The sequence below is a fragment of the Choristoneura fumiferana genome, chromosome 10 (genome assembly GCF_025370935.1).
Source record: "Choristoneura fumiferana chromosome 10, NRCan_CFum_1, whole genome shotgun sequence".
Lineage (NCBI taxonomy): Eukaryota > Metazoa > Arthropoda > Insecta > Lepidoptera > Tortricidae > Choristoneura > Choristoneura fumiferana.
In genome coordinates, this window is record NC_133481.1 from 3,792,693 (window position 1) to 3,814,051 (window position 21,359).

General features: G+C 40.9%; 1 protein-coding gene across 50 annotated transcripts in view; it reads right to left on the reverse strand.

Annotated features, from left to right (window-relative positions):
- Dscam1 (Down syndrome cell adhesion molecule 1) overlaps window positions 1–21,359 on the reverse strand; it is a gene marked incomplete in the record, with an annotated part of 80,655 nt that overhangs the window by 36,155 nt on the left and 23,141 nt on the right. For 5 of the 50 annotated variants that reach the window (XM_074093082.1, XM_074093106.1, XM_074093093.1 and 2 more), the window contains 10 exon segments: window positions 259–416; window positions 1,016–1,269; window positions 2,183–2,286; window positions 2,419–2,602; window positions 2,798–2,946; window positions 6,624–6,747; window positions 10,280–10,429; window positions 14,111–14,272; window positions 17,125–17,263; window positions 18,996–19,180. In XM_074093082.1, the coding sequence (XP_073949183.1) occupies window positions 259–416; window positions 1,016–1,269; window positions 2,183–2,286; window positions 2,419–2,602; window positions 2,798–2,946; window positions 6,624–6,747; window positions 10,280–10,429; window positions 14,111–14,272; window positions 17,125–17,263; window positions 18,996–19,180 (1,609 nt within the window). 50 annotated transcript variants of the gene reach the window in all.

Consider the following 21,359-nt stretch of genomic DNA (forward strand, 5'->3'; position numbering starts at 1 on the left):
AGAACTATACGGTTGTCATCTTGTGAACCTGTCAATTCTAAGGTTAGTTGTTGTAACTAATTTGAAACTGACGAGCAATTTGGACAACTCGACAAAATGCGTTTTTCTGCTATCTATATTATTTTCTTGTTTTCCCATATCCACAGCGAAGACGATTTAATAAAAACCCCTTCCCTACTCTATTGGACTGCACCTGGTATCGTCGAATTAATTATCTTAGTTGCCATAAAGAAAAAAAGTTGAAGAATGAATGATTACCGTCCGTCTCTCTCCCAGACGATAGAGTCGATCGGGTATCCGGCGACGGGGCAGTGCGCGACGAGCGTGTCGCTGGCGACGATAGGGCGTTTCTTCATGGGTCGGACGTAAGGCAGGCCGTACACGTTCACGCGGGCTGAGTGAGATGCGCTGCCCACCTGAAATTGATATTATCATATTATGTACCTATTCTCTTATCAAACTTAGTATACTTATTGCTTAATTAATTTATTAAGTTATCAATAAAAATTTACAACAAACAAAACCATGCACTGTAAAATTGAATAACAAAAGATTCACAATAGTGATATAGATTTTTATATTCGCTTCCATCTTTTCATATTCTTTACATGACACGTTCCATCCAAAAGTTGGAGCAGCACAGGAGTAGTCAAGTGTTTATATCGGGGAGGGTTGGAGGGTTTGAATCATTTTTGGATAGTTTCGTCATCGGTACTTACAGCATCGGTAATGATATTGGATATATTATTTGCTTTCAACTAATCGTTCTAAATAACAACAGGTGTTAGTTATGTATTGTCTGGATACCCAAAGAAGGTTCAATAACATAATAAGTGTTGGATTGGTCGTCAATGTTTGGCACCATTCCAGTGATTGACATTTATATGGTAGGAGTATAAATTAACATGAAACAAAGGACGATAATAGAACTACTAGTTTGTTCTAACCTTGAGGTGCTTTTATAGGCTCAGGATAGAGCACAAAAATTAAAAAAATATTTCAAAATAGGTCTTACTTTGCTGGACGCAATGCAAGAATACAGTCCACCATCATTGGTATGCACAGAAGAAATGTTCAGATGCGATTCAACGTTTCCATCGGCGGTGCGTCTTCCAATCTGCAGCCGTTCTCCACTGGACAGCTTCTCTCCGTCCAAAAGCCAGGTGATCTCAGGAATTGGGTTTCCGGAAGCCACGCACTTGAGTCGGAGGAAGGGGCCGGAGCGGAGGGTCTGCTCGCCGAAGCTGTGCCGGATTAGAGGGGGCTCGACTGCAATGAGAAGAGTCAGTGGTGAGAATGTTATGTTTCTCAAAATTCAGAATTCATTAATTTATCTCCGGCACGTATAAGTCCCTTTGCTGGACACAGATATTCTCTCAGAAAGGACGGCTTGGGCCATTAGTTATCCCACGCAGGGCGATTGCGGATTGGGAACTTCGCACTGACCACTTAATTGTTTTGCAGGCGTTATGCATGATGTTTTCTTTTACCGAAAAGCTCATAATGAATTTCAAATCTTAAGTATTTTACATTGCCCAAAAACTCAAGAGCTAGAGGCGAGCACACGACCGCTTTGCGCCGCTTGGCTTCAAAGCACTGAGCCTCCACGGCTCTACATACTATGTCAAAATGTAGGACTTCAGCTTTTAACATTAGGAATATTAAAGATAAATATAGAACAGTTTTAAACGAAATTAGGGCAGTGGCAGGACGACAGGGCGTCACAAAAAGGCAGCCGCCACATACGGTCAACGCGCAATTCTCTGCCCTGTCGAACGTCCCCAACCTATATACATCCCACTGCTGAGCACAAGCCTCCTCTCAGAATGGGAATTCAACTAACTTATCTTGGCGTTTATATATTTTAATTTTCTTGTACTTATTTCGAATTTTAAGCCACATCTTTTTTTTAATTACTACCACTCTCGCGCTGAAATCACGTAATGCAATTGTTAAATAAGCACGACGTTTAGGCACTTAGGCCAAAATTGACTGCAATTTGCGTCGAGCGGCGGCCGTGGTCACGAGTAGTCTGAGCGAGTGGTATTAAAATAATTATGAGCAAAATAACGAAAGTGAAATGGTTTTGAGAGTGTTCTAAGTTCTATTATCTCACAAATTTTATATTTATAACTGTCAAGGTATATAAATATTTAATACTGATGGATGAGGTGAGCCTTACATCGTCCGCCAAGTTTGAGTTCAGCGCTGGCTCCCGCACTCTCCTGGTCATTCCTGATGAAACACTGGTACATGCCCTTGTCTTCCTTCTTCACCGATTCAATCCTGAAATATTGAAAATAAAAACATGTCATATGAAGGAAAAAAATACTTTTGCAAAGGTCAGCCTAAAATCTAGCCAAAAAAATAGGAAGCAGACACTGGAACACTGGTTTTTAAGCTATGATATTTTTTTACCTGAGTAGAGGGTCGTGATGCTGCATGTCCTTGCCATCCTTGAGCCACGTGATGGTCTTGACAGGGTTTCCTTCGTACTTGCAGGTGAACACAGCCGGCCTTCCAAAGTCGACAGTTTGAGTTGCAGGCTCAACGGAAGTTTTGAGGGGAGCAGTCACCGTGAGGACAGTTTCTACAGATTCGCCTGGAATTTTTGGAAGAAATCAGAAGATCATTTATCAGAAGATTGTTTTAGCTGTAATTGTTTTAACTTGAAAATTTTGGTTAAATTTTGTTAATTTTTGATTAAAAGAAAGAAATAACAAGGTAACGTTACATTTAAGAACACATTTAACGTAATGGACTAAATTTAAGTATTGCAAATTGTGTAGGTACTTACCACCAACTGAATTGTTGACCACGCACAAGTATTTTCCAGAGTCCTCAACTTTAGCTTCCTTGATAATCAAAGTTCCAGAAACTTGTTTCACTCTATCGTTAAGCGCAACAGGTTGCTTCCTGGTCGTGCCATCAATGAACTTGTACCATCTGCAACAAAGGAGAATGCGTTCAGAGAAAGGGTATAGCTACCAGATTATACTTCGGACATTCAGAGGTAAAATTTCTACAGAAGTAAAAGACCAAAACATTACAAGCTAATATCCGTTGTCACCCACCTGAAAACGGGAACCGGATACCCTTGACTCAAACAAAGAAGTGCTCCCTTTTGTCCGACACCCAACTCAGACTCTTGGATCCGACCACTAGCCAGTTTAGGAGGGATACTATTCGTGGGTTCTTAAAGAGAAATACATTAACAATTGACGTGAGAAATCATACTCATACCCTACCACCTCCACGGACATGGCTACAAAATGAAAATACAATAACGAAAGCGCGTGAACAAAGCACATTATCGATTTTTATGTGCAGCTACGGCGCGAAGCACAAAGTAAAGATCAAAGCCTTTATAAAAGCAAGAACAGCCTGACACTTACCGGCAGGTGTCTACGCTGGTCGATCATTACTTTGGCTGGGGACCGTAAGGTCGCGGCCGGCCGCGATCGTCACGCCTTCATGTCACGCGGGCGGGGGGCCGCCGCAACAGACTGCAATAACAACGCACATCAGTACATTGGAATGGGATGGTGAGGCTACGTGATAGATGAATGCGTGAGATGTCGGCGGCCGGCCGTGATAGAATTGAAAACGCAAAACGAACCGACGAGGCTTAAGTTTTGTCTCATACAAATAGAAGTTTCTCCCGTCTGATCGACGCTAGCCCATTTTTTCTTTCGTCAAAAACTATCACTGCCTATCACTCACCTAAAAACGGGCGCAGGGTATGCGGCTACTTGGCATGTTAAGTATGCTACGTTCCCTTCTGATACGACGAATACTTCCCAACCCTCGAAGTTTTTGGTTGAATCTTTTCTAGGCGCAATCTTATTAGTCGGTTCTGTAATAATGGACGGAGACTTAGAAAACCTACACATCTCATGAAAAACTGCAGAACCTATGGGAAAAGTATCGGACAAATAAGGAATGTCACCTTTTTGTAGGTAAAGTTAGGGCAAAGAAGATACATAGCCGTAAGATGTCATTATAAATAATATAACTTACCTAAATAATGGTGCGGGATAACCCGATACTTCGCAAGTGAGATATACTGACTCGGTAACGGAAACTAAAAAGATTTGACCACCTTCGAATTTGCGGCTCTTTTCACCGCGCGGAGCTATTTTGTTTGTAGGCTCTGCAATAGAGTAAGAAGATCAAATCAACGAACCTTGAAAGAGGCACAGGAAATCCTTGCGCTGGGCACAAGAGAGCGTAGGAGGAATTTTGTGAAAACTGCACGGTTGGCTTCTGGGTCGCAGTGATGCTCGGAGCAGCGCTCCCGATGGGGTCTAGACGAACATGATTTAATTAAGAAACGCTACTTGCCTGTATAGAGGTGTAGGAAACGCCTGTGCCTGACACAGCAGAGCAAAATGCTGATTTATCTCTTTGATAAAAGTAAAACTCTTAGAGTCTCCCGAAAATGTCGGTGCTTTCGCTCCCACTGGCTCTGGGAAACGGAATTATGCGGCGCTTAAAATTTCTATCTTGACAAAAGACCTAAATACACTTAAAAGAAGAGTGAAAACACTTGCCTGAATATTGGGACTGGAAAAGCTTGAGCTTGACATAACAATCCGAAGCTTTGCCCGATGGTTCTTACGAAAGAGGTACTACGCGCGTCCGTAGAGAAGGTGGGAGCTTTGGAGCCAACGGGTTCTGTTATTCGAAAATTTGACTGATAATGATATAAAAAATCTTAATAAGTACTTGCCTAAAAATGGGAGCAGGGTAACTTTGAGCCTGACAGAGAAGAGCGAAGCCTTGTCCAATCCGTTTCCTAAATATACTTCCCATGGACTCCGATGAAAACGTCGGTGATTTAGCGCCCACCGGTTCTAAAGAAGATGTGTTCATATTGAAATAATGAACTATTATATTCGCGACCTTAAGAATATTATGAACTTAGACTTGCCTGAAGATTGGAACTGGAAATGCTTGCGCTTGGCAGAGGAGTGCAAAACTTTCACCTTCGTGTCTTTTAAGAGATGAAATATCAGACTCTGTAGAAAATGAAGGGGCCTTGGAACCGACGGGCTCTGCACACAATAACAACAAAGATTTAGTACCTACCCACTATTTAATGTAACATCCACATTTTACAGGGGGCTAAAGCTAGAGTTTTTTTCATAACTAATTTGTTGGACACTTGCCTGAAGACTGGTATAGGAAAAGCCTGGGCTTGGCACATCATTGCAAATGCGAGTCCATTGTGCCTTATCACCGCCGATAAAGTGGAATCAGCGGAAAAACTTGGTGGCTTGGAACCCACCGGCTCTGTGCAAGAGAATAGGAACATTAGCTCACCTAAACACTGGAGTAGAGAAAGCTTAATGCACAAGACCGAGCAACGTAAAACTATTGTCAATTTCTTTGACTAAATTGAAAAGGAAGGAGCTTTAACACTAAAGGGTTCTTTCCATAGATTCCGATGAAAATATCGGTGATCTAACGCCTATTGGTTCTACAGAAGATATGTTTATATTGAAATAAGGAACTACTATGTTCAGCTAGTTAGTTAAGAATTTTGACTATTAAATTTGCCTGCACATTCGAACTGGAAATGCTTGCGCTTGTCAGAGGAGTGCAAAACTTTCACCTACATGTATAGAGACGAGATAGGGACTTGGTAGAAAATTAACGGGCCTTGAAACAATCGAGCTCTGCACAATGTACCTACCAACTACCTGATGTAACATCTACATTTTACAGGGGACCATAGCTAAATAGAGTTTTATTTATACAAAGAAATGCATTGTAATTTACACATTTATTGGATACTTGCCTGAAGATGGGTAAGGGAAAAGCCTGTGCTTGGCACATCATTGCGAAAGCATGACCCATGTGTCTCGTCACCGCCGAAAGAGTGAAATCATTGGAAAACGTTGGAGGTTTGGAACCCACTGGCTCTGCGCAAGAGAATATTCAATATTAGCTTACCTAAACACTGGAGTAGGAAATGCCTGCGCCTGACAGAGCAACGCGAAACTATTCCCGATCTCTCTTACAAATATACTGCCTTTGGAATCACTCGAAAAGGAAGGGGCTTTAGCACCAACGGGTTCTAAAAAATAAACGGATATCTATTATAATGTTTGTTAAGTACCCACCTGAATACTGGCTTAGGGTACCCCTGCGCCTGACAGAGCATGGAACCCACAGAACTCGCCTCGATTTCGTAGTTAAAAGATGCCGCAGTAGTTTGAAACGCAGGAGCTCTGGCGGTGATAGGCTCTGGACGTAAAATATGGATCGTTTGAAAAGAGCGAAATACTCACCTGAATAGGGGAGAAGGGTGTGCCTGAGCCTGACATAACAGAACAATCGCTTGTTCTGCTGCTTTTGTAAGTGTAGTACTCTTAAATTCGGACGAAAATGTTGGCGCCTTTGACCCGACAGGTTCTGCCAATCCAAATTCATTCAGATTTAACTATGAATTCCTCAGTTCTTACCTGAATATTGGGACAGGAAACGCTTGCGCTTGGCACAATAAAGCGAAATCTTGACCAGTTCTACGAGTGATCCCAGAGAATTGGACGTCGTTCGAAAACGTAGGGGACTTTGAGCCAACGGGTTCTACAATCGAAATAATACATTTTATTCACCTGAAGACGGGAACTGGAAAAGCTTGAGCCGGGCACAGAAGATTTAGACTCTCGCCTACTTTCCTCACATACCAAGAAAATTTGTTATCGGTAGAAAAAGCGGGCGACTTGGATCCAACGGGCTCTAAAATAAGATAGGTATATTGAATAGAAAAGGCTCATGATTCTGAACTCAAATGTGTTAATTAATACTAAATTTTCTCTCACCTAAACACTGGGACAGGGAACCCTTGCGCAGGGCACGTGAGCGCAAAATCTTGACCAGAATTTATTTCAAACCATGCTAATTTTGATCCACTCGAGAAAGAAGGACTTTTGGAGCCGATAGGTTCTAAAACAACACAGATTTATTAAGGTACCTGAATAGAGGGGCGGGGTATCCCTGCGCCGGGCATAGCAACGCAAAGCCTTGCTCTACGTCCTTAACATACCACGCCATTTTGAAATCCATAGAGAAAGTAGGGGCTTTCAGACCGACAGGCTCTAAAACAAACGCGATGTTTATAGTGAAGCGGTCATGACTCACCTAAATACTGGAACGGGATACGCTTGCGCCAGACATAACAGCGTTATACTTGAATCCCTCATGAATTCCACAAATTCTATCGTTTTAGTGGGAACTTTCGGTGGGGCGCTATTTATCGGCTCTACAAGAAAATAGTAACATTGTCAATGACATGGTATTTACCTGGATAGAGGCACTGGAAATGCTTGGGCGGGACACAGCAATGTCACGCTTGCATTGATAGACGTACTGAAACCTCTAACACTGTCCAAGGTAGGGAACTTCGGAGGAACTCTGCCCACGGGCTCTAAACATCGACAGTTCATTTTTCGATAAAAATAATTGCACACAAGACAGTACTAAATTACCTGAATATTGGGACAGGGAAGGCCTGAGCTGGACAAAGTAATGTGACGGTATTATTTGATGGTTCTTCTGTGAGATCGATCACTTTAGTTGCCACTTTCGGAGCAGCACTGCCCAGCGGTTCTACAAAATAGTTCCGAGTGAGTATAATATGAAATTGAATACCTGAAGGCAGGAGCTGGGAATGCTTGTGCAGGGCACAACAGTGTGATGCTATCACCGCCATTAGCATCGAAGGCTCGACTTTTGTCGCCAGTTGTAAATTTAGGATGAACGCGACCAACAGGCTCTAAGAATACATAAACGGTTTTTGACATGCTGGTATATCTAATTATTACCTGAATAATGGGACGGGGAAGGCCTGCGCTGGGCATAGGATCGTCAAACTCGCGTTAAGAGTAGCGCTGAAGCTTCGCGAACTATCCATCGAAGGGAACTTAGGTGAGACTCGTCCCACAGGCTCTAGGAAGACAACAATATGTATCAATGTACCTGAACAAAGGCGTGGGGAACGCTTGTGCCGGACAGAGTAATGTCACACATGAATTCGAAGAATACGTATAGCTGCGCCCTGTCTCCGTGGATGGGAATTTCGGCGATACTTTGCCCATCGGTTCTGTTTGAGAGAAAATATTAGAGACAATTTCGAATTACCTAAATGCTGGTGGAGGGAACCCTTGCGCAGGGCAAAGCAACGGAACACCGCTCCCCATATTCGATATAAACGATCTGCTAACGTCTCCGGTTGCGAATTTTGGAGATACTTTTCCCATTGGATCTACGAATAGCACGTTATTGTTTATTGTGTGTATTAATATTTGGTGTGAACGGCTTGATTGACTTACCTAAACATTGGGGCGGGGAAAGCTTGAGCGGGACATAAAACCGATATCGTTTGATTGCTTTCAAAATTGAATAGTCGACTCTTTTCTAGGCTTGGAAACTTCGGAGACACTTTTCCCATAGGTTCTGGAGAAAAATGTTATAGTTTTTATTTTTACCTATAAAGCGGGATCGGGAACGCCTGCGCAGGGCACAACAAGGTGACGCTGCTACTCTTCTCATAGTCCACCAGGCGGCCCTTATCGAGATTTGGAAATTTCGGCGATACCTTTCCGAGAGGTTCTATGTACAAAAATATAAAGTTCAGTAAAGCCGAAAACAATAAGTACCTGAAGATTGGAACCGGGAACGCTTGGGCGGGACATTGTAATGCGAGCGAATAGTTTTTCTTGACTCCGATCATAGTGCCCATCACCAAAGTGGCAAATTTCGGCGGCACACGTCCGACCGGCTCTAAGGAAGGAGTACGAAATACTTGTTAATAACATTAAGTACCTGAACAATGGAGTTGGGTACGCTTGCGCGGGACACTGCAGCGCGTAAGAATCGTTTTTCTTAACTTCGAACATTGTTCCAGTCAGTACTGTTGCAAACTTGGGAGGTACGCGCCCAACCGGTTCTAAAAATATTTATAGAAAATAGAGCGATTGGCTATACGAGGCTATTACCTGAATAAAGGTACAGGGAACGCCTGGGCGGGACATTGCAACGTAAACGAGGCGGCCAGTGTGGTAACGTACATGGCACCGACTTGTGTGCTGGACAGCCTGGGAGGCACTCGACCTACCGGCTCTGAGGAGGTAAAACGACGTTAGATTGAAGAGTTCTTACCGGTACATCGGTGAAGGGTAGGCCTGGGCGGGACACAGCACTGCCATGTTGGTGCCCACGGAAAACTGGAAGCCGCTGGTAGTTGATGCACTAGGGAACTTGGGAGGCACCCGGCCCACAGGCTCTGCGCATGTTGGGAGAAGGCGGGGTCACCAGGGTCGGGCAGTTACAGACCAGAGTGGACATTGATCGGCTAAGTTACCCCTACTGTATCTAAGCGCCTAATTTTGAAATCGCAAGTCAAGGCTCTGCAGGGTACCCTATCCCAACATTCAGGCAAGTCGTTTACACAATAAAGTTTACAGACACAAAGGCTTGTGTGCGTAAACTTCGCTAAATTTCATAGACAAAAATAATAATCTCTTGTTGAATAATTCGTCAAGTATATATCCACATGTTTCTTAAGAATTCACTTGAGATTATTTATTTTGTATAACACTAAGTTTGAAGAAAATAGTTTGGAACAGAATATTTCCTACGTGTTTAAGCAATTTTCGTATTGGACCGTTATTATTCATTATTACACTTCTAGCTTCATAGGTAATTTGTTTTTTAGGCTTTTAGTAAGTAAAGCCTATTGAGATCACTATAAAATATATATTAATTTACTTTTTAGGAAATATTCTGTATTAAAAATCTATTGAATGAAAGGACACGGAATTTCAAAAAGTTTCAGTTAATATCAACATTGTCGATGTAATTTACGAAAGGCACTTTGACCAATTTACTATTGAATTTGAGCTTTGAAGAATTGTTTAACTTCTCAAACAAAAGCTATTTGTAAAATATGTTTAAAATTAAAGAATATGACACTGTTGTTATTAACATGGCGCTCTCAATTCATTATCTCTTGTTATTAATCATGTAACCAATAAATGTAATAATCGCATCTTTATTTGCCAGTATTTGTACAAGATTTAAGATAAATAATAAACGAATGGATTGGGGACTGACAGTTCCCAATCCGCACTGGGCCCGCGTGGGAACTATGGCCCAATCCCTCTTGTTCTGAGAGGAGGCCAGTGCCCAGCAGTGGGACGTATATAGGCTGGGATGGAATAAACGAATGAATTGACAGCACCACTAATAACTAGAAGAAAAAAAAACTCACCAGTAATGACGAGTCGTCCCTTGGTAGCGGAAAGGCGAGTTTCTCCAGTAAGCCTGTGCTTTGTGCGACATTGGTACATCTTGTATCCGTCCTCGGGTCCAACATCTCTAATATGCAACTCGCCAGATGGCAGAACTAAGTATTTTCCCTCTGAAAATTTCAAAATATTGTAGAAGTCTGCTCTGTTATCTAATGACGTGAAAAATGTATTTGATTTTACGAATTTGGCAACGCAGCATAAGGCTGCGGCTTACTTACAAATTTCATTGCATGCAGGAAGGAGGATAAAGGAGATAGGTAGGCCGTGAGGCCTGTGGAGTCACGGGAACCCAATAAAGGATAAGTAGTCCTATCTGCGAATGAAGTTTGACGCTAATTTGGGAAGCCAAGGTCGGCGTATGAAGGTCGTACCTAAATCATTTTCGGATTCTAGATTGATGTCAAGCTCCTCGGCACCATCCTCGCTGATAATCCACGATACTACAGTAACGTACTCCGACACAAAGCTCGGGATGTGACACTTTAGAATAGCAGCATTGCCTCTCAAAACGTATTCTTCCATTAGATTCACTGCGTACGATTGCGATACCACTGCAACAACAGCCTCACGTCAGGGAATTAAATTAAATTATTTAAACTTTTAGAGTTTTGCAATTCCTGCCCTGAAGCCACTCTTATTAACAATGACCGACAACGACCATCAAGGAATGGGTGTAAAGGAAAGGAAGTGATAATAAGGACCCAACCAATGAAATACCTAAATCGGATGAATTGTCGATATTAATCTCTTGCTCTTGATCGTCTTCAGAAACTATCCAAGATGCGACCGACACATATTCGGAAACGAAACTTGGGATTTGACATTTGAGAATAGCAGCATTTCCTCGCAGAACATACTCTTCCCAGAATTTCACGTCATAAGCTTGTGACACGACTGCAAAGGACAAATAACCAATGATAGTTTTAATAAAGTCAAAATGAGCATAAGTTTAGTTAATAAAATATGACGTCGTTAATACCAACAAAACATGAATCACCACTTATAAGAAACTTAGATCTAGTGTGATTCATCCGTTCTATTATTTTTTTATCTCACAGCTTACTAATACTAGCGCAATGTTCAACTGTACGGTAGAGTAAAACTACTTATTTCAAAGATTATAGAGTTCATCGCCCTATTCCTAATTATTTGTCGAGTATGGAACAAAAACATAAACAGTTTGAAGGAATGCACGACTCTTACTCAACTTCACGGCCAGGCTGTAATTACTAATTAGGAAGGGATAGTACTAGGAACATGTGGATAAGACACTGTTCTTATTTACCCAGATTAACTTCGGAATCTAAATTTATCTCCAATTCATCTTTTCCCCCCTCTGATATGATCCAGGAAGTGACCGTGACATACTCGGTGACGAAACTCGGAATGTGACACTTCAGTATGGCGGCATTTCCGCGCAGCACGTTTTCTTCCCAAAGATTTACTGTGTACGACTGAGACACCACTGGAATAGATAAGCTGCTTATTTTTACGTAAAACAACTGAACGCTAAGCCTAAATTTCACGAAATAAAAAGGACTTGAATGGGAGACTAGGACGGGTACCGAGATAGTTTAATACCTAAGTTAGAGGAATCGTCTACACTAATTTCTTGGCTGTCATCGTCTTCTTCGGAAATAATCCAAGATGTTACAGTTACGTACTCAGTGACAAAACTGGGCAAGTGACACTTGAGGATGGCGGAGTTACCGCGCAGAACGTTCTCGTCCATCAAGTTAATAGTATATGCCTGAGACACGACTGAAACAATTTTTATTTTTTGTGATATTAAATAGAAATGACAAGTACTCGTAGTTGATCGAACAACTACTAAAGGAAATGGGAAGAAGGCAATTGTCAAAAACCGTAATTAGAAATACCCAAGTTATTTTCTTCAGCATCGGCATTTATTTCCAACTCTTCTGTGTCCCCATCGGATATAATCCAAGAGGAAACGCTTACATATTCGGTGACGAAAGTGGAAATGTGGCATTTTAGAATAACGGCGTTCCCTCGCAATACGCTCTCTTCCATGATGTTGACCGTGTAAGCTTGTGACACTACTGCAAATATCATCCAAAACATCGCTGTCAATCTATTATTGCAACTCAGGAAAGGATCTTAGGATCTAAACTGAAACATTAACTTTAAATATACCCTCGTTATTAGCAATATCTTCTAACTTAATTTCGGACTCTTCATCGTCTTCCGAAATTATCCAAGAGGCGACTGACACGTACTCTGTCACGAAACTAGGGATGAGGCATTTCAGGATTACAGCGTTGCCGCGTAAAACATTCTCTTCGACGAGATTGACCGTGTACGCTTGAGATACCACTGTAATGTTGAAATGACGATGTCAAATTACAAGTGACGTGAGTGAAGTTATCCACAAACATCTAAAGGACAGGATGTGTGGGACGTAGATTTCTTTATGTCAGAAAAACGATACCGTAAGCTTCATTTTGAACATATTCCCCTCCTTCCGTGTCATGCCAAGAAACGATTTGCACATGATCGGACACAAACGATGGAATGTGACATTTGAATACGGCGGCGTTTCCTCGTATCACGTACATATCGTACACCTGCGACTCGTACAGCTGGTTGACCGCTGGAATGTTTGACGCATGTTAGAACGACCTCTACACTATGGTTAACGCTCAAGGATTTAGTGGAGAGCGGATAGGGACAATTGGGGTCGGGCGGGCTCTCTCGATTACCGTAATTGCCGTCAGAGCCGTTTAACGAAAACGCAGAGAGGGACTCCTCGTCAGTTATCCATTCGATGACATTGACATAATCCGCCACAAACGACGGGATCGAACATTTAACTATGGCCGAGTTTCCCCGTAAGACATCCTCGTCGATAACGCGAGGTTCGTAAGACTGATGTACCACTGTAAAAGTTAAAAGCTAAAATCATCTCTTCTTTACATGACATTTTGGAAAGGAAAGGGGAATTGACGACAATCCGCGTATTTTAAACGTAACTACCCGACTGAACGTTAGCTTGCTCATCTGGTGTGACAGTTTCGTTGTCCACGCTCCAAGACATGACATGAACAAAGTCCGCGACAAATGATGGCACGATGCATTTAAGAATAGCCGTGTTTCCTCGCAACACGAACTCGTCGTTCACTCTAGCCTCATACACCTGTAGTACAGCTGCGTAAAATATTAAAACGATGACGATGGATTTAGGATTGGGATTTTCTTTTAACCGAGGAGTTACCCTCGCTGTGCCCGGGGAAATATGAGCCTCCATCGCTGTCGGTCCACATTTCGACAAATACGAAGTCAGACACGAAACTTGGGACTTCGCATTTCATTATAGCTGCATTCCCACGGATAACGTACTCGTTGTCAGCCTCTGGCTCGTAGGGTTGCGATATCACTGACAACATTATCAATTAGGTACTTTTTTTACCTACATTCTTTAAAGTACAAAGGATTATGGAAGGGACAGCGAAACGTAACAAAAGTAACTTGTAGAAATACCCTCGGCCGTATTTGTATTGTTAATCGTGAGTATTTGTCCGTCATCCATTATCCATGATTCCACGTAGACGAAGTCGCTCACGAATGAGGGAATCTTGCAGCGGACTATTGCGGCGTTGCCTCTAATCACGTACTCATTTTCGGCTTCGGTCACGTAATTCTGTGACACGACTGAAGAATAACAATTAGTCTACTAGTTGGGAATGAGCGGGTAAAGGTGTGGGACAGGCGTTTAGTGCGGCGTCGGGAAGTGGTCACTTCATTGTTTAGCGAAGTTATTGTTATTGTACCGAGGTCGTCGGAATGGGTAATCACTGTTCCTTCTTCGTCAATCCACGATTCTACCTTTACAAAGTCGGCGACAAAAGAGGGAATGGAACATTTAAGAACAGCAGCGTTCCCTCGTATGACATATTCTGTCAGGATCTCGGCCTCGTATAATTGGTTTACGACTGAAATAAGATATGCATGGTCTAAACATTATGTATAGTTTATAAAAACATAGCAAACGGTTTTACGTATGACTAACAAATAATTGAGAATGCGAGAGGCACGCTCAAAAAGATATATAATTGACAACAGGAAGCTCGTATAAGGCTGTAGAGTTTTTATCGATAGTGTCATTCCATTGGTAGGTGATTTGGTTGGGAACGGAAAGCTGGCAAGTACAGGATGTGGGACATGTATTGTATGTACATGTGTACAGTGGTACCATTGTCATCTTTAGAATCCGCGCTTGCATAGGTATTCCCTTCTTCATCTTGCCAAGAGACAACGTTTACGAAATCCGCAACAAATGAGGGTATGGAGCATTTAAGAATGGCAGAGTTTCCTCGGATGACGTATTCATTGTTTACTTCGGACTCATACTGCTGCTGTACCACTGCGGATATGATAATCCTTAAGGATCAGGAAGAAGGATTAATTTGGCAAGGGTAAGCAATTAACCATAGTCGTTGCCAGGGAAGAAATCTTCGTTGTCGTCGGTGTGCCAAGAGAGGACCTCTATGAAATCAGCGACGAAGGATGGGACCTGACACTTTAGCACGATGCTGTTGCCCAATATGACGTATTCCTTGTTAACGTCGGTGTCATAATTCTGGGATACCACTGTGATAATACGCTTAATTAATCGTTATGTTATCAAGAAATAGTCCCTTAAAATACAATTATTAACTTAATTTGGACAATAACAACCTGTGGGAAAATACACATTAGCAAATTTTTAATTGAATTACTAACATACCGCATGGATTGTAGTCGGATAAGTTTTAATATAGGGTTCCAAAAAATAAGTACGGACATTGCCACCATAAACCATATAAAACTGCATGTCGTCAAAAAATGTAACCCACTTTCATCAGTTGCAAGCTGAAATTCAAACTGTGACAATGCTTTTCAAGAGCAGCCTTGTTCTCGCCGCATTTGGTCGTGGAGTGCCAATGCCTTTAGAATTTGTAACGCAACAGGTGTCTGTTACATCAGCACTTAGTATTGTATAAACAATGCATTGCATTACATTCACAACACAAGTGGAAGTAAATTTGCATTTATTTACATGTTTTTCTGTAAACTTTGTATTTTAGAACAAAATTGATCCTGCTAGCGAAGTGTCTGTATCTGCTGCTTTTAAAAGCCTTGTTTAAACGTTGAAAGTTCCTAATGTTAAAATTGTTTGCCCTCCGTTAAACAAAACAAGATAATGACATAAATTCGTTATAATATCGATCTTTAAGACTTAAGCCCAATTTTCCAGTAACTTACTTAATTGAGCATCTTCCATTCTGTCAATACGACTAAGAGTACTAAATTTGACGCCAGCAATGATTGAGTCGGTCTTTCTCCGCGGCTGATTATTTAATTGACCCTATTGGCCTTCCCCTGTAGGGCAGTGGCCTGTGACTTGACTGGGACAACCAATAAAATGCATCGGCAAATTGTTAGTTTATTACATTAAAGGGCCTTTCAAAGGACGGCTTTTGATAAGCTTTTATTAATGCTCACAATGTTTGTCGATGACGTTTTTCTCATTGTTACTAAATGATAATAAATCTTAGTTTTTTGAGTAACTAGAAGAGGCTAAGAGCGCAAATATTAGACTTTTTGTAGGCATTAAAAAAAGTAAAGCAACACACGGATATCCTAGTCTTGTTTGAACTAGGTTTTCGTGTTTTACCTACCTAGCTTTCGCTGTGACAGTATTTTTAACGACGCTAGGAACGAAAACAATTTGTTTTGTTAGCTGAGTTAATATTTCTACGTAATGTATATAACTTATATTCTTTATTGTTACTCATGCTTCTGTCACAATCGTCATGCTCCATACCTACCTACCTACGCGATATCATCTATATAAGACTTTCTTCCGCATCGTAAGCCAGGGATATAATATATTGTATGAAATCTAATACTTTATCTTGTCACAGCGGTATTAGGTTACAAACGAGCAAGGGGCATAAGTCAACAGTTCAAGCAGCACGTTTGAAGCGAGGTATTTGATAATGAACACTTTATTTCCGCTTAGAGAAGCTGGACTGCTTGGAGTATTCGGTTATTATTATGATTTAGTTGGAAGCCATTGTAGTGAAGATACGTATTATGATGTCATAACAAAACTTTATATATGCCCTTACTTGGATGACTCGGAGACGGTAAAGAAAATAATGCTTATACAGACACTTAGCTAGGAATAACGAGTAGAAATAGTTAATCTAAGTACGTGTTAAATTTACGTTTATATTAAAAAAAACAGTATTATGTTATGCCCAGATTTAAAAAGTATTGTCTTCAGAATAAGTAGAGGTATAGTCCAGGTCAAAGATATCTGTACACTTTAGTACAGTCTGCTTCGAAAGTAGCTATACCCTTTCGTACTTTGTTGCTTTATCATAATATGTCAATACGTCAGAGCAAAAAAGTGATCCGCCACTTTTCATGCTGACTGTTCATGCAAAAGTTCAAACTTGAAGTGACAACGAAAGGGAATAAAGTGTACTTAAATTGAACTTTGACGTCGACTCGTCTGTATGTATATATTTTCCAAGTAAAGTTGAAACAAGGACGACAATTTTTTGTCAGCTTTCAGAACTATTATTCTACGTATATTTTTAGTTTTTATCCCTTATTTCACTATTATAGCCCCACGTATAGATGACAATCACTTTTTCTATTCTTCAGAAAAATATTCATCTTACATGGAGCTACGGCTTAAGTATAATTGTTTTCCCACAACTTCTAAAGTCAATAACCCTACCCATAACGTACCCTACCCAGAGATGCCTAACTAAATAGCAAGATATATTACCAGCGCGAACGTTGACATCCCGTGAATGAATGGATCCGAGCTGGTTACGCGCGAGACACGCGTAAACCTGCGCGTGCACTTCTTGACGGTAGTCTTCTGCGCGGAATGGCGGGAAGACCAAGTTGCCGTTCGGTAGAACCTGGAGACAATTCACAAAGGTTAATAATGCACTTAGGCCTTATAGCAGAATGCACTAAGAAGGCAACAGCGAATGGCGACGGATAGTGCGACGTAACACCACCACGGATATGACGACCATGACCACCCTGTCAAGAGTGTAACGATTAAGAAGGAGAATGCATTTAGCTTGCTCTTGCAATAAAAGCGGACACACAAGAATTCGGCGAATGGTGTGGTCAAGAATATTATTGAATGACGTTGACGTTTGTGCAATAGTCCTTTTGATCTCTAATAACGTCTTGAAGAAGCTCTCTCTTTCTCTTTTTGTTAGACGAAGTTTTAAGGTTTATGTAATATTCCGACAGCGCACGCTCAATTTCGGCCACGTACGTGATCAGTGAGTTTAAGAGTAGAAAGGAGGAAAGACATTTGATGTGGTCTTTTTAACACTGATTTCCAACAACGAAATATTCAGTACTATAGCCTGCTATTCGCGACTCCGTCCGCGAAGAATTCGTTTATCGCTATCCTGCGGGAACTATTCCATTTTCCGGAATAAAAACTATCCTATGTCCTTCCCCGTAACTCAGACTATCTGTGCACTGAATTTCGTGTAAATCGGTTCAGCAGTTTTGACGTGATGGTGTAACAAACAAACCAACAAACAGACTTACAAACTTTCGCAATTATAATATTAGTGGGATTTACAGATGAAGACTTTGTCTAAGGCAACTCAGAAGTTGAAAAAGACGAATATTTCTCTTTTCAAAGTATTAATTTAATTGTAAAGGCTAAAACTTAAGTTATATGTTTATATTTAAAATGAACTTCCCTATTATCTGACTCAGCTTTAAAGTTGCACGACTAAACAACGAAAAGGAAACACTAGTCCAAATGAAGTTCTCACGTTCCCGACTTTATTAGGTCACCCACTATTATTAGCCTCTGGCCGCTTACCGACTAACCGAGCAGCCTCTCTCTAGTTGGAGCCAAGCACATTCAAATATGGCTCTCTTGATTTCACGGGAAAGTTTGATGGTTACTCGGCATGAATTTGGAGTGCACCGATATGCGGAAGACTTACATTTCAAAAGTGATATAGGCATACTTAACTATACCTAGTTAGTTAGTTAGTAGTTACTTATTTTGATCTAATCAGTCGTAAGTCGAGACATCGTCCACAACAGTTGCGTCGTCTCTCACCCAGAACACATACTTAGGGTTGGGGTTTGGTAACAGTGCTACGATCGTGTCCAATCTATTGGTTCCTTCATGACACTCATCGCAAAACTGGAGAAAGTCGTGGAAGTGTGCATAGAAATGTCACCTGGCACCCACACATAGAGGTGGGGTTCCAATGGAACGCACCAGTCGTGTTCCAAAAGTGTATGCATTGGTGCTTTCGTCGGGGCCAGTCGCTCACCTGTTGCAATTCGGTGTCGTCGCCTACAGTAGTGCCGTCGCTTCGCCCCCAGTCTGCCTCAGGGTTGAAGTTGGAGTTCCCTTGAACCGCGCACTCCATCGCCGTATTGGTCGTGTTGCTGAAGTACTTAAACACTACTGGTTCTGCCGGGGGTCAGTGTCTCACCTGACCTGTCGTAATCCGGGGACGTCGCCCACAGCAGTGCCTTCGCCTCGCACCCAGATGACGTCGGAGTGAGAGTTCCCTTAGGCCGCGCACTCCGACACCCTATCGGTTGTGTTACTGAAGTATACGCTATTGGTGGTTTCGTGGGGGTCAATTGACTAACCTGTCGCAATCCGGGAACGTCGCCCACAGCGGTGCCGTCGCCTCGCACCCAGATGACGTCGGGGTTGGGGTTGCCTCGAGCCGCGCATTCCACCACCGCGCCAGTCGTATTGCTAAAGTCCACTCGGTTTGGGGGTTCCTTCATGAAGATCGGGCCGTACGTTTCATCCTCGCATAACACTGATCCTGTGAACATAGAAAGATATTCGTTTATTGACTTGCCTTTCGAAATGCGATGCGGTGGTAAGCTTTACAAACACGCGGTAGTACAGTCAGCAGAAGAAGCGGTTACGGTGTTCAAAATTATCTATAATACGACTCTACTGACTTTTCTTCTATTTCTGCTGCGTACATTTTGATAACTACGAAAATGATAGTGCATCACTACTTATTTTAATATTAACAGCTTTTATTTAACTTGCAATATTTGTTTGTCCGGGTTAAATCTTTCTAGTCAAATTTCTCCCAATTCTAGAGATCGTATCAACTTAAAATTGGCACACATATGTGTAGTTTGGACGATCATCATTATTCCAGCTTATATAGGACTATCCAATTGGGAACTTAACACACACCATTGAATTGCTTCGCAGGTTTGTGCGGGATTGCTCACAATATTTTCCTTCACCGTAAAGTTCGTGGTAAACTTAAAACGTAATTTCGAAAATCTCACAGATGCGAGCCCGGATTAGAGTCCACGATCCTCTGCTTCAGAGGCCACAGGTCAAACCACTATGCCACGGCACGGCTAATTTGGATGATAATATTGATAATACACTTATCTCTTAATTATTTCAAACAACTCGACATAAATATTATTTCGAGACTTCAATATGTTCAGACTCAAATTTTCAGTTATAAAATTAGAAATTATCGTTTATTGTTTTTAAGTTGCTTAGGATATTACACTGAAATTGCGGTAAATACATTTTCTATTTTATCTTTTTTTCCACAATAACTTAAATTTTCTGCACAAAGTCAGTTACGTGGTCAGGTTCGGATTATCCCTGATTACTTTGTAGTATTGTAAAAAATACAAGTATAGAAAAACTTGCGTTAAAACAAGGATTGACGTTCATAATTGATTATACCCATGCATGCAAACATAAAAAAATTAGGACATTGATAGACTATTTTTTTCTACATTTCCCGTTGTTCCAAAATACACCATCATTTTCGTGGTCACACTTATAAGTATATTTTAAACAAAAAAAAGAGGTCAAACTCCTGTAAATCCTTTTTTAAACTATAAGCAACTTTGAAACTAAGACTGCGTCAATATAACGTATAATGTTTATCGCAAAGTCATAATTATTTATCTATAATTAATGTAATAAAGGTTCAGTTAGATTTGCGTCAAAGATCGAGCGTCATTTTCGTTACGGTTGCGACTTGGTAAGTATTGGGTAAATAAATATAATGTTTTACTGTGCTGTGTCATTTGCAGTTAAGTTATGCAATATTGATTTCATTTGCTTCAAATCTATAGGATATTTACTACAGAGCCGCGAAAGTAAGAGCTTTTCAATTCGTGGTCATCATTTTCGTGGTCCTATGGGCCACGAAACTGATTAAAGACACGAAAAAGATGATTTTCCCTACAAGTAGAAAAATACAGAACACTTTTTATAGAATTTTCTGCTTTTTACAGTGTAATCGTTATGCCGTTATTGATTTAATTGATTTAAACGAAGAATGGTTGACGTCAACAACATTTGCTCCAGGTGTGGTTATAGGAATTATGACCAGTGCGTCGCCAATTTTGTTAACTGGCGAGAGGTTCAAGAATTATTTTGCCCTGAATGTACGTGTGAAATGTATATATCTAAATATTAAAAGAAAACTTCGTCATTTAGAGGAGCATTTTGTTTGTAACATAATTTCGTTCTGGTTTACCGTAGACCTGCACGGGGGGAAGGTATTGAAAACTGTTTGGTTTGTGAGTTGAAGTTATTAATCTTACTTTAATTAAGTAATTTCTAGATAGTATTTAAAAGGTTACAAAAATGACAATTTGAAGTCGTCATTTTCGTGGTCAAGTTTTAATTTTTTTTATATAGATATCGATTGTCTATTTCTGTTGATACCTGATTAATTAAATAATGCTTATTCGTTTTCTCATTATGATCAGATTTTTCATTCAAATAGTACAATTATAAGATTTTAAAAATAAACAAATGTTCTTTTTTCGTGGTCTCGATGCTCATTTTCGTTACCGTTAAAAATTGGATTTTGCTTTTTTTAACCAAAATAAACTTTATCGATCTCATATAATATAAAGCATCTTATCGGTACATATCCTTATGGACATCAAATGTGTGTTTTTATTTCTGTAACATTTCTCTTACACTCAAAACAGACCCCA